A 13,804-nucleotide genomic window follows, 5' to 3' on the forward strand; every position below is an offset into this window, starting at 1 on the left:
GGTCAGCTAAGCCTAGGTCCTCAGCCAGACTTCTCTGTAATCATTGGAGCATGGTGGGCAAACTCGAAGAACAAACTGCTTAAGCAATGACTGAATAAAAGGACATGTCATCCTCTCCAGGTGCCCATTTTCCACCACTGATTGATGGGGTAACTATTTTTACTAGTGGAGGCTAGAAATCTAACTTTTTTACAGTTAAGTTGGGATTTACCTCGCCAAATGTGAGTAGAAATTTAAATACGAAAGTTTGGTAAGTGAATTTCTAAAATCAACAGGGCAGAATAGACTCTTTACAATACTATTCATTTAACCTACTTTAGATGTTTACAGTAGCTGAATGGTAGGTCTGTTTAAAAAGGGCCATTTTGACTGAAACTATATATATCCAGTTCCTCTTTTAGAAGAATGCACCCAAAAGTGCTTCTGTTAGAGCTGGATAAAGTTGAAGGTTTGGTATACAATGAACAAGCTACAAGATAAACTTCTTGTTTAATTAAGATTAACCTTAGTAGAAATAATTGTTGTAGTTGATGTCCATGTAGTGAATGTTAGCTGGATCAGAATATCTAGCTGTTTCTGTTTTAGAGCCAACCCCATAAGCCATTGATACCTGTCAGGAAAGCTACATAATAAAGAAACAAACACTGCATTATTTTTCAATTATAGTGTGAGAATAATTTGCTGTGTATGTAATCTCAATCAACACAACTGGCAAGCTGAAATCAAAAGGTGTGTCTTCATTCTTTCTGTTTGTGTTGATTTCTAAAGAACTTTCATATATAAAGAAATAAATATTTGTTTTATATAAATATATATTTTCAATACGGTGTAATAAGGAGACAAGATTAAATAATTTCTCTTTGTCTCTGAGAAGTACTGTGGAAGAAGTTTAAAATTATCCAGATGATGACTTACTGCATTCAGTCAGAGACCCTCTCTTTTAGCACCTTGGGCCCCCAAAAGCCGGAAAGATGGAGAACCATAGAATAATATAAATGTTTAGATTGGAAGGGACAGTTGGAGATCATCTAGTTCAACTTCCTGAGCAAAGCAAGGCTAAGTTCAAAGACTGGGCTGACATTCAAAAATGATAGCTTCTCTGAATTGCTCAAATGAAGGAAAATGGAGCCAGAATGAAAAGCAATAAACATACAGGCCGAGAAAGGATCTGGTAAAGCATGGAAAAAGCTAGTGAAGAAGGGCACAAATTGGCTGGAGATGACTGTCTTTGGCTCTGCCACATTTGTTAGTCACTCACTGGCCACAGATCCAAGCCCTGTGGACTTTTGTATTCCCCAGACTTCTCTCTGGACTGGTCTAGGGCCTCCTATTTAGGTAATCATCCTTAATTTTGGTTACACAGTTAAATTACTCTGCAAGAATCTTTCCATATTGTTTAGTAATTCCTGATACTCATTCTTGAGAACATTACATTTAAATAGCGTGAGGCTAAAGGTCTATGCAAAAGAGCAGCTGGATCTTTTGATACATTATCCCACTAGGGTCATATTTACAAAATAAAAAGGAACAAGTATATTCACTGGTCATTCCTTTTTTTTGTTTTCTTTAAGGAATAGATAGGGGTGTCTTCTGCACTACTTCAGAGATACGATAATGTTATACTGCAGCAGAGAGGCACTGCTTTGGCCCCAGATGCCTAAAATAATCACATTTATTGAGAACAAGCAGTTCAAAATACAGAAATTATTTCAAATGGATACATGTTGTCTTTGTACTGGCAGATATATTTACTTAAGCTATTAAAATATATGCAGATAATACTGAGGTATTTCCCATAATCAGCAGACATTTTCTCTGATGCGAACTAATCCCTGAGGTATTACTTAATGATTTTTTTTATTCTTTAAGAAAAACTGTATTATTGTTATTGCTATCATCATCATCACTTATCCTTTTAAAATATTAGCAAACTTTCTGCTAGGGAAAAAACCAACTCATTGTGGAAACAGAAATTAATTGATAAATGAATTTAAAGAAGATTGAAATATTTTCTCAGAGGTTTTAAGCCTGTTCTTTAATTCATACATACAGAGGTTTTTTATAATTATCATAGGATCTTTAGAAGTTCTCTATCTAGAACACATGAAATGCAATAAAAAAGGCTTAGAGAAAAAAATATTTTAAAAACTCCATTAAATATAATTTGTGCCTAACTGAAATATAGACAAAAATGAGGTGACCCTAGGAATGTCTGCACAGAAAGCTTGCCTTCTTTAAGCTCATGGTACTAAAAGGTACAAAATAAAAACAAAAAGATTTTTCTCATTTATCAAACAAGAAAACTGCACAGTATGTTTCTTATATACTGAGATACTGTTCCAAGTCATGACAAATATGGCTTTGGAAAGCAATTTATTTATTTTAGAAATCTGTTTTGACACACTTGGGAGTCAACTTGCAGAGTTTGTGCCTGACAACTTTGGCTTCCATGTCCTTTTTTATACTGTAATCTGAAGGTGACACAGCAAAGGTGTATGTATCCTAGTGTTGCTTTTGATCGTGTTTGAATTATGAGTCACCTAAAGGCTTCCTGAGAAGGGCAGTGTTGTATTTAATAAATTTATGCTCTTGGTTTATAAAAAATAAAAAAAACTTGAGCATTACTCATAGAGGGCAAGTCTAGCCATTGTTAAAGCCTTCCTTTCCTTTTTTAGAATATAAAAGAAAATTGTCTAAAGAATTGTACAGGGATAAATACCTCCTCTAGGATACTAATTTAGTTTCTGCATTTTTACTGGATAGGCAAACCATAGGAGCCAAGGGAGCTTTGCAGCTTTTGTAAGTGGTTTAGGAAGTGCTTGAAAATCACATCTTCCCATCTTCCCAGTGCTGTGTCTCGTGTCTGTAGCACAATAGATAATGTACTCACTTGTTTCATAGTGTATTAGCTTACTTTATTACTATAAAATATTGCACTATGTTACAAATCACCACATCACAACGTCTACACAATGTACTTTGACAACAGATTTGGAAACCCAACAAATGTTGTTTAATAGGACATTACATTATACTGAACCAACAGAAACATTGTTCAACACATTTAGACTAAACTTTAGACATGCCTCAGTACACAAGCACAGGTTGTATGATACTTTTTTTAGAGCCCAGCTCTGTAGTTCTCCCTCCTTAGGTTGAGATCTCCCAGATCTCCTCTGAGGAAGGATAGATTCACTCAGAGCCTAGACTATGGGCAATTTGGAAAAAAACAAGTTTCTTCATGCCCCAGTATTGCAGTAGGTTCTCCCATGTACCATGCTTGGGAGGTATTTGGCTTCAAAAGATGCCATTTTTCACTGAGATACACAGACCAAAGTAACCTGGTTAGTTTTCTGATAATACTCCTTGCAAGAACAGAGGAGAAACTTCTCTGGCCAGATTCCAGCATAGGCAAGCCAAAAAGTCTGTTTTCTCAAGCAAACTGTTCTTTGATTAGCATTATTTCATTGATTAGCATTAATTAATTCAGTAATATCAGTAAGAATGAAATCAGGCTGCAGTGCTGTCAGCAGAGCTCTTGGGTTTGAGCAGTGATGAGGGCTGCAGCCACCAGAGACAAACGTGCCCTGCACTCCTCAACAGAGACAAGTAGCTGCCTGTCCTGACGGCAGAGCTCCTGCAGCCCTGCACAAACCCTAGCTGCGTGGCAAGTCTCTGTGTAGACTTAATAATGATAACATCTGACTGCCTACTGCATGTAGCCTCATCTTGGGCATAAGAATTTAATAGCAAAATAGCCACTGGAGCAATGGTAGTTACTTCTTTGTGACATGCAATGATGAGAATCTATGTCTACGCACTTGTTTTTCTGTTTGCTAAGAGGTCTTCTAGAGGGACCTGTTTCTCCAGTGTGCAAACTCCTCCTAATGTCAACAAGAGTCAGGCACACACATCCCTAGGAGAAGAGTCCCCATCAGTTTTAATAGAAGCACTGTTCAAATTTAATACAGACCATATAAGCCTACATTAGGAAACAGTTTCACCAACAATAGAAGTACTTTTGAAACAAAATGCTTGCTAATAGTCATTAAAAACCTTCTATGCAATATATGTAAAAAAGATTTATCTAATGCTTTGCAAAATTATCCACAAATGTACCACACAGTGCACAAACATTAATAAGAAAGAAGCAGCAAACCCATAACACTATCACTTTGAAACGCAATGCAATTAATACTACTTCCATTAATACAGTGTAATAGCTACTAACTATTATTGATGTCTATTTTTTCAGGAATCCATATTCATTAAGGAGGTCTATGGTTTCTTTTCTTTTATTCAGAAATATGGAAGCAATTGCACACTGTTTCACTGCTAATCAGAGCTATACAAGAAAAGATATGAAAGTCTCATTAGTGTGAATTTTAGGGCAACTGGTCTTCTGCCATGACTCCCTCTGTTCAAATTTGTCATTTCCTGTGCTACTGAAAGGTTACCATTTCTCTTACTAACAAGATTTAGATTGAATCCCTTCATAAACTAGGCTATGTAACTTATTTTTTAGTTTACCTGCTATAACATGTAAAATATTTATTAAAATAGATTTCATACCATATGATTACAAGAAACTTAAAAATATTTCAAGTTAATTCAAAGTATAAAACACTCTCAATGTGTAGGACAAAAAAGATGTAAATAATTTGAAGGGTACTAGGAGATCATATATCTCACAGCTAAAAATACGATACCCTGTAAGGTCAGACGCCTTGTAAAAATGAATCTAGAAATCAGTGCTTCCAGGAGTTATGTTAATAGAACAGCAGTATTTCTTGCATGGTAACAGTATTTTCTAAAAGCCTTTCAGAGATTTTATTTCTGGAATTAACACAGGAAAGACAACTGCACCTCTCACAAGGCTGTTATGAAACTATCTTGCCCAAAGTATTGATTTCTATGTAGGAAAGATAGGGAGGGACAAGTGGCCAAAGCTGGGAGTAGGGAAAAGGGCAACATGACCTCTAACAGCAAAGTCAATGAAGTGGACAATGTAGCATGACTCACAATATTTTTGATCATTAAATATTTTTGGCATGACTCGCTAAGAACAGCAACAAAAATGAGAAAAAACCCAAAACAACTCAAAAGCCAGCATGAGAAGGATACATTTACAGAAAACTCATGCTGAGGAAACTGTTGAGTTTATGATGTCATGTAAAAGCTCATAATTTTGAGATGGAAAGGAAAAAGGTCAGCTCTGGACCTTTGTTTTCCATCAGTTTTAAAGCACAGACCCAGGAACAACAGAGCACTTCACAGAGGGATGGCAAGGTAAAATGATATGGTAAATCGGAAAGAGAAATTTGAAAGAGGATGTTTTAGCAGCATGTTAGGCAGAAGAAATTTATGTCATTGAGTTCTAGGTATCAATGGTTCACACGGTTCACTTCTAGTGGGCCAGTGGTTCGCTACCAGGTTCATGTGCACATTTCCTTTGTGGGATCAAATGACCCTTAAACTGACAAAGAAGAGATATATCTGTCATTTAAGAATACAGCAGAGCTAAAAATGCAGATGTTGACAAATGGATCTAAGTTCCTCTCAACATCAGAATGCTCTGAAGAAATGAGAGAAAAGGGATCAGGAGTAAATATACAGTTGGAATAACTGTCTGGAGAGGAGAAAATATGGCAGGAAGCAGGAGAGCTATCAGACCTTGTGTCTCCCTATATCTCGTCAGAGACACCAGAAAGAAGCATACCTTCAGGAACAAATTAAGCATGAACAGACTACTATTAATTTAGAATATCCATAAGAAGCAATTAAACCAAGACTGGGTTCCTTTAGCAAACAACTAGAAGGAAAAAAAATCACCAGCAACTCAGGAATGTAGAAGAATAAAGACTGTAGGATGACAGAAAACCTCCATAAGTCCCGAATCAAAAACCTACACCATCCTTCTAACAATTTCATTTCTTCAAACCCACAGTACTGTTGACTAAAAAATCCTGAATTGGGGATGAGCAAGCCATGAGGCAAAGGGTCTCCAGTTTGCACCAGGTACTCTCTTAATATTTTGAATGAAGAACTGCGGAAGCAAAGTCAAAGCTCTAGAGACCTCAGTGGTGGACTGAGGTTGTGGAACCAGGAGACCAGAACTGCCTGGGCCAGACTAGCGTTAGCAGGATGATGCTAACAGATAAACCCTGCAGCTTTATCTTGTGCAACCTTCCCAAGGGAGAGGACAACTTGGAGAAAAAGAAGTTTAAGCTTTCCTGACCAGTGGAATTGAAAGACATCTTAGAGCAAGCCTGGACAAAAAAATTAAACAGTCGTCCCTGCGGTAAAGAGGTAAATCTGAGATCAGTCCATGCAAAGGGCACCGAAGATGTAGTTAGTATTGCTTCTATTGAAGTCTGCTTGTTTTGAGGGCCTAGCTTTATTCACGAGAATATGTAGAGATGTTTTTTGTGAGATTTCTGGATGTTTTGGAAATTGCAGACGCTTCATGTGATGTACTGATATCTGTTAGCAGTCTTAGGGAGTTAAAAGTTTCTACTGGGCTTTATACAAAATCTGAGAAAGATACCAGAAGATGGTTTGTTCTCACAGTTTACATCTACATCGTTAAATTCTCCCTCCTCCTTTTGACTGTGCATTTTGTGTGGCTCACACTATATCCCGTATTGTGTCAGGGGGAAACTGGCTGCTGGCTTATTCCAGTCCTATCACTCCTATGCCTGGAGTGAGCTTGCAACTAACCACTATGGACAGTACATCAGTTTTCTGGGTCTGTTTTGTACTAACAGTCTCAGTTTCTCAGAGCTTATTTGGATTCCATCATTATGAAATAACCATCTGATGTAGGAACTTTGTCAGGCTCCCAATTTTTGCATTTAGTTTTAATGTTTAATTCACAGCACTTGTTTAGGAGTTGCCATGAATCAGTCCTGGGTTGTCTTCAGATTTCCTTAACAACAGTATTTCAGATATAGTCTTGATGGATCTGCATTTGAATGTGTCAGTTCTTTTTTAGATGGGAACAATTCTGGGGCTGGGCTGCTGTCTATAGGTTTATATATTTCAAAGGTGCTTTCCGAAAGAGATGGCCTGTGTCAGGTATTTGGATAGCTCATTTAGTAGAACATGCCAAAACCAATTCTTAATGTCCTAATTAGTGAATATTTTGCTCTATATAAATTTAGCATATACTGCTTCAACCATTAAAGCTGTTTTTCAGTAGTTGTGGACTAATGCAGAATTTCTGCTCTATCTGCTTTCAGAAAGACTTATTTTTGAGGACTATTTCAGCAGCCTATAGTCGACACAGACTGCTGCACAAGCTGAGGGTGAAGTGTGAAGGCTGGAACAAAGCTGGAAAGGGGTAAATCTGTTTGGGTAACAAAAAATTTCCCATCTTTTTCTTACCTTCTTTGTTTCTGCTCATTTTTCCTTTTTTTTTTTTTTTTCCCTTTTTTTTTGGCAACACTCTTCCACCATCTTCTCCTTGCATTTTAATTTTTTTCAGTATGAACACTTCTGTCAGCTTATAGTAAACAATGGAAACTATACGGCTGGTCAGCAAAGAAATTGAACTAAGCAGAGCATCTGTGTTTAGCAAAGAACCTGACTAATAAACAGAAAGAAAATTGTAAGATCTCTAGCCATAGAGTTGGTGTCTAAACAAGTGCTGCTTAGCATTTTCTTAGATTAGATATACAATAATATTATTTCCATGATTATTAGTTTTTTAACATACAAGTAAATTACTACTTCTGCTTTAGAAATTTTAAAATGCTTACACTATGAGCTGGGCAGTATCCCATGGAAAGTCTCTGTTTAGCATTGTTTCAGATAGTTTTCTTTAGTGGCCTCCTTAAATTTGAGTACTGCTATTCTCTCCAACTTTTTGAAACATGCAGACCTTTCCTTCCCCTGCATACTCTGGCTGCTCGCTTCCAAAGCTAAGGGACAATGGTTTCTTAAATGCTGTTGCATGCATACTATATACATAGGAGAGAGTATATTTTCCTGTAGAAGATGATTTTTTTTCCTACAGCGAGAATATATCTCAGCCAATGTCAATCTGTCTCTCGTCTGCAATGCAGGTAAAGATTGCTGGATGAGAAAGAGGAATTAAGTCTCTTACAAAAATGGATTTGCCACAGTGAACTATGCAGTCAGGCCATATTCCTATCAGAGACAGAATACATTACAAGGCAACACACAACCTTATGCAAAACACAGTCTTCCACAGACAGGAACAGTACTTTGGTCTTAATCTTGAAAATGAGACGCTAAAGACAGGATGCATAGGGTAATGATGGAAAATGATGATATTATTCAAATGTCATTACACATTAAAAACAATAAAATAAAAACTGGACCCATGAGTAACAAGAAAGTATGCCTTGCTTCACCAGTGTCACAGTAAATATTTAAAAATCATATCAGGTTTCTCTAAGTTTTGTTTTGTATTCAGATTATCTCACATGACCAAATCTTAGCATCTGCTTCTTATTCATAATGTGTGGGATAGACACATACATCTAAAGCAGTCATCCTCAATTCCCCTTATAGTCAGTCAAGCAGAATATATACATTTAGGGTATACCTGACTTATTTGAAACATCTACATTGGAATGACACGAATCACACCCTAGAAAGGCCTATTTCTGCCCAGGGACTACAAAAAGAAACCTGACGACTAGCATAGATATGATTACCTGCATTATAAATGTGTACTTGGTCACATGGATTCCCTTTTCCTGTGAATTTATGAAAAAAAAATCCAGGTTGTCCCCTTAAAACAGTTCTTATATTTCCATTAAGCTATGATTTAGCCATCTCAGGTAGAATAGATTTGTCTCATACACTGTATTTTTTCACTTCTTTTGAATCACTCAGACAAATGAGCCTTTTCTTTAATTTCAGAGTCCTTGCATTAAGGTATATTCCTTATTTCTGATGCACAGAGATTTCTGATTGTAAACTTCCATTTGTTCTGCATCATGCCATTACGTTTAATTACTCTGTAGAACTTCCAAACAGTTGTTTTAGTCTTAGTCATTGCTTTACCATAAACAAAACATGCTCTTGTTCCCTTCTCTGCATTCTCCAAAGCAACCAACCACCCCTGCCTCAGCAACAGAGGGATAAGACTCAGGAACATGTTACTGCATTTGGACCTAGTATTTTGTGTCAGCTGAGCTAGGGTACCTATCTGTACCTCCATGCTTGGTCTGACAGAAGACGAGATGGTGTAAATCTTTACTGCTTTTATTGAGGGCTGAGCTCAATGCAACATCTCCTATCTATCTGCTACAGCAATGGGTGGAAAATAGCCACAGCTCAGTTAATGTACCGGAACTTGTTAAACTATCATATTGATCAACTTGTTTTGATCATGAATAGATGCTCTGAGAAGAAATTCTCTTGAGAGAGAGGAATTACCCTCATGGGCTTGAGTATGTTGCTGCTTCAGGGTTTTTTTCTACTGTCCTGCACTGATTGCTGAAATATCTATTTTCCTGTCTATTATTACTCAGGCTTGTTCAGCATACTGGATTTCACACTCCACTTCTCTCTGAAGATTGGTGTTCTGAATTGTTTTCCTCTAGAGGGGGATTAGCTTGCATTTTTTCAAAATAAAATCCCATCTTTTGGGGTTACATTAACCCTTCTAATCTCCTTTATACTCTTTTTTTTTTTTTTTTTTTTTTTTTATTTAAAGGGCCAGGGGGGCCCCCCTTCAGTTCCTTTCATCTTTCCTTTTTTTTTTTTTTTTTTTTGCTTTTTTTTTTTTTGCTGTTAATAAAGCCCAGGATTGAAATCAACTTAAATTGTTTTGAACAAAACGGTTAAAAACATTATAAAGAGATTAAAAACCCTTCTAATCTCCTTTATTCTCTTTTTTTTTTTTTTTTGCTATGCAATTCTCCCTAATTTTTCAGCATCTTCAGGAAAAAATGTTGCTTACTCCACTGTTCTAGATTCTTAATGGATGTTAAATAAAATCAGATTTAATACCAACTAATATAGCACCCCTGCAACAATTAACTTTCTCCAAGTTCATATACCACAGTGACATTGTTGGCTTTTACTTATCACTCTTAATTAGGCTTCATTCCAAAGAAATGTCAGATTCTGTCTTTTATAAATCATTCTTTCAAATACAGATATGAAAAAATACTTTATTGACTATGTGAATCTACAGATATTTAGAATACCTTATATTTATTATTTCTGCAATTTGATAAAATGTTACTATATTCCTTGTTCTAAGGATTTGGCATATGCAAACACTAAAGCTTTACTTTCCAACCTCTAGTAGTAACCAAGTAATTAGCATTTCTGTATAGAACCCTCTTTTCTTTTGAAGCACAAAGTAATGTACATTCAGTGCCATAAGAATGCCTTTAGAGGAATGAAGATCTTTAATTAAAGAAGTTCAATCATTACTCACTTCAGGTACTAATAAATTGTGATTCATCTCAAGATGCTCATCTCAAACCATTGACGAAAATTTGTTTGGCTAAAATATTAAAAGCTATGAAATTACTGTCAAGGTATTGCAACTTCTTCTGTTGTTATTGCTTCCTTATAGATAAGTCTTGACTCTCCCCTTTCAGTGGTGCATATTCAAGCTTACTGTGTCAGGCTGGTCAGAAAAACTCAGTTGCTAGAAGCTATTTTTTTAAAACAGAGAAAAATATACTATGGATCTTTGTGACCAAGAACGAAACAAACCAACTATTGCACAATAGTTTTACAATGAAGGAAAAGGAGGCAAAATGGCTTATCAAAACCAGTAACCTTGTAAAGGGATAACAGATTGCTCTGATTTTGATCTACCTTAATGAGTTGATTTATTCAATTACACCTAAAGCTTGCAGCACTGCTTTGGGACTATGAGAGTTTGCTGCAGACACATAAAAACTATTATGGAGTGAAAGGTCTGGAACTGCTCTAGTTTTACCCTTATACAGAGGTGGGAGCATTGACACTCAAAACACAAAAAGGAATGCATGACAAACTGTTAGATTTTGCCTGGGATACTTAATTGCAGACACACTTTTCCAGAACCAATGGCATTACCTCCCACAACATGGAAATTAATTTCCAATCAAGTACACAAGAATGTAGTGAGTATATGTATGTCTTACGGTTTAGAACCTTTTACACACATTTTTGTAATTGTACAGACTTTCCAAACTTACCTCCTCTATGGATAATCAAAGAAGTTTCACTTCCAACAGGACATTCTTTAAGTATATCCACTACTTCTGCATGGCTCAGGTTCTGTACATTCTGCTGGTTGATCTCAACAATGAGGTCACCTTCACACAAACCAGGACATCCCTGAATGTCTAGAATTTGCTTCACCCTCTGTCCTGTAGGACTGTCTGCTATAGTGAAGCCAAAGCCCTGGGCCCCTTTCACAATGGTTAAGGTCATGAGTTCAGCTTGGGTGGCCCCAGAAGAAGCCATTGATACATTATCATCATGGGCAGGTGGTGGGAATGTGCTATCAAGCTGACTATCTGCTGGAATGGAGTGCAAGGAGTGTGGTGGTCGATCTGTTACATCTGGAACAGACTGAGAAGTCCTAGAAATGTATTCCAAATAAGTTTCATAGTTATGTCTTCCATTTACCACTACCGGAGGCCTCTCCATTACTGCAAGGGGTGGCACCATGCTGTTGGCAGGATCTTCAGGATCAAAGGGCAAAGGGTATCCACGACATAGCACCAAGTTGACACTCTGACCAATAGGAACAGACTGGAAGAGTTTGACTACATCTGCGTGAGTATGTCCAAGGACACAAACTTCATTAATATAGACAATGACATCACCTAGAAAGAGAAGAAAAAATAGTGACATGAGACAACTTCAGTTATTATATACGCAGTGATTTTTTTTTTAATGAGACAGAAATCTACTAAAAAATAAAATAAATTAGATCAACATGCTGACTCAAATGTAATACAAATAGAAAATAACAGTACTATTTTTTTTCCGTGGAAACTCACAGCTGGAGAATTAAGCTTGATCCAGACACACACTTTTTCTTAACTACTTTTCAGTGTAGTCCACAGATACTTTTTTATAAGATACAATGGAAGTTTATTTGGAGGGCTGGTTTTCAAGTAATACCACTGTTTGGTGAAGAGTGAAAGGGAAAATAAAAAGGAAATACTAAGTACTCATGGACTTAAGAATCAAGAGTGCAAGACTGTGCACTCATGTTCCTAAGGAAATACTTTTTGCATTGATCATAATATTGACAGTTTCCTACTAAATATCGTTACTTGCCATCAGACATCCAGCACTACTACAGTAATTTCCTATTCTAGACATGAACAAAACTGTATCTTGCATATTGTAGAGATGTTTAGTGGCATTTTGTTGTAGCCATGATGGTTCAAGGACAATGACAGGGCAAATTTTATAGCTAGGTATAATAGCCTATTATTAGAATAATCTAGGCAAATGTCTGAAAATCAGTGTAGTATTTCCAGCTGACCCTCCTGGTCAAATAAAAATAATTACAACACTTTTACCACCAAATCTTTTCTCACATACATACAGTGCTACCAGTCAGAGCCTATAAAAAAGCTTAAGTCAACAGCCTACTGATGGGTCTCCATATTGCTCACATACCAACCAGCTTCCATTACTGAAAATTTCAGAAGTAATTTCAAGTTCCTTCTTGTTGGTAGAGTAGATCTCTATATTTATAGCCATTAATATTTTTTATGGTACTGATAAGGTACATGTTAAATTAAAAATTAATAATCAGCACAAACAATATTCAGAATAGTTTGATGACCCACAGTCAGTTTCCACTTTAATAAAAGTTTGCATCTTTATAACAAAGGAGAAGGATATTTGTTAGAGAACTCCACAAGTTAAAGTACTTTTCTAAGTGAAGATCGCCTTATTATCCTACCATTAATTAGGAACAAGAAACCATTTATGCAGACAACACTGTGAGGTGTCTACAAGGTACACAGTTCAATAATTGACTTATCATAACATAATTCTTTTTAATGGTATTTGAAAATTCAGCAATAAAATTAAAATGATTTAGTGAGGATGAGGTGGTTTGTGTGGAATTGCTTGAAGTGTATTTATGAAATTATGTCTTTCAAGTACTTCAATCAAAAGATCTAATCAAGCGAAGTGAGGAATAAGGAGCATCATCAAGAGGCCAGTGCAAGGGCTGTTTCTATGTGACAATGAAAGGCAAAGGCTGTTTCTATGTGAAAACGAAATGGTCAATTCCCACATGATCAGCCTGTCTAACAGCCTGACAGTAATTAATTGCATATGCACAAATTGTGATTCAGAGAAAGATTTCTTCCTAGAGTGTCTAGGGAAAAAGTGCTAAGAGACTTTGTTTAAATGTTTGTGAATATTATTCACAGAAACCCTAGGAGCTGCAAATACTGTCTTAAACATGCATCATAAATATATTACAAACTATAAGCAAAAGCAGTAAGACTGCTGTTCTGAAAGAACTCCAATGCTTCTGTCTCAAGCAGCTGGCAGTAAAACAGTTTTAAAAAGTTAAGATTTAAAAGAGAGAAAGAATTTACTGTATTATATTATCGTGGCAATGGCTGCAATTCATTGTGATCTGCCCATGCCTTGATATAGAAAGATCTTACCTGCATTCTCATCCCTGGCTTCTGCATTAGCATTGAGGCTGACATTGCTCATAATAGGACTGATGCTGCTGAACTGAGACCTCTTCAATGCATGCTCCTGTTTCAGTAGCTTATGCCTTAATAGTACCCTTGCAACTTTTTAATCCTTGCAGTCTTTATTTCCCTGAGTGTTG

At 36.4% G+C, this 13,804-nt stretch overlaps 1 protein-coding gene across 11 annotated transcripts in view; it reads right to left on the reverse strand.

The window, feature by feature from the left end:
* The window catches only part of MAGI2 (membrane associated guanylate kinase, WW and PDZ domain containing 2), a 756,695-nt gene that overhangs the window by 112,128 nt on the left and 630,763 nt on the right, over nt 1-13,804 (reverse strand). For 10 of the 11 annotated variants that reach the window (XM_014963758.1, XM_014963760.1, XM_014963757.1 and 7 more), the window contains one exon: nt 11,178-11,813. The exons of the other annotated variant lie outside the window; for it this stretch is intronic. In XM_014963758.1, coding sequence (XP_014819244.1) covers nt 11,178-11,813 — 636 coding nt within the window. The remainder of the gene's footprint in view (nt 1-11,177; nt 11,814-13,804) is intronic. 11 annotated transcript variants of the gene reach the window in all.

This window comes from Calidris pugnax, unplaced genomic scaffold (assembly GCF_001431845.1).
Source record: "Calidris pugnax isolate Ruff unplaced genomic scaffold, ASM143184v1 scaffold44, whole genome shotgun sequence".
NCBI classification, from domain to species: domain Eukaryota; kingdom Metazoa; phylum Chordata; class Aves; order Charadriiformes; family Scolopacidae; genus Calidris; species Calidris pugnax.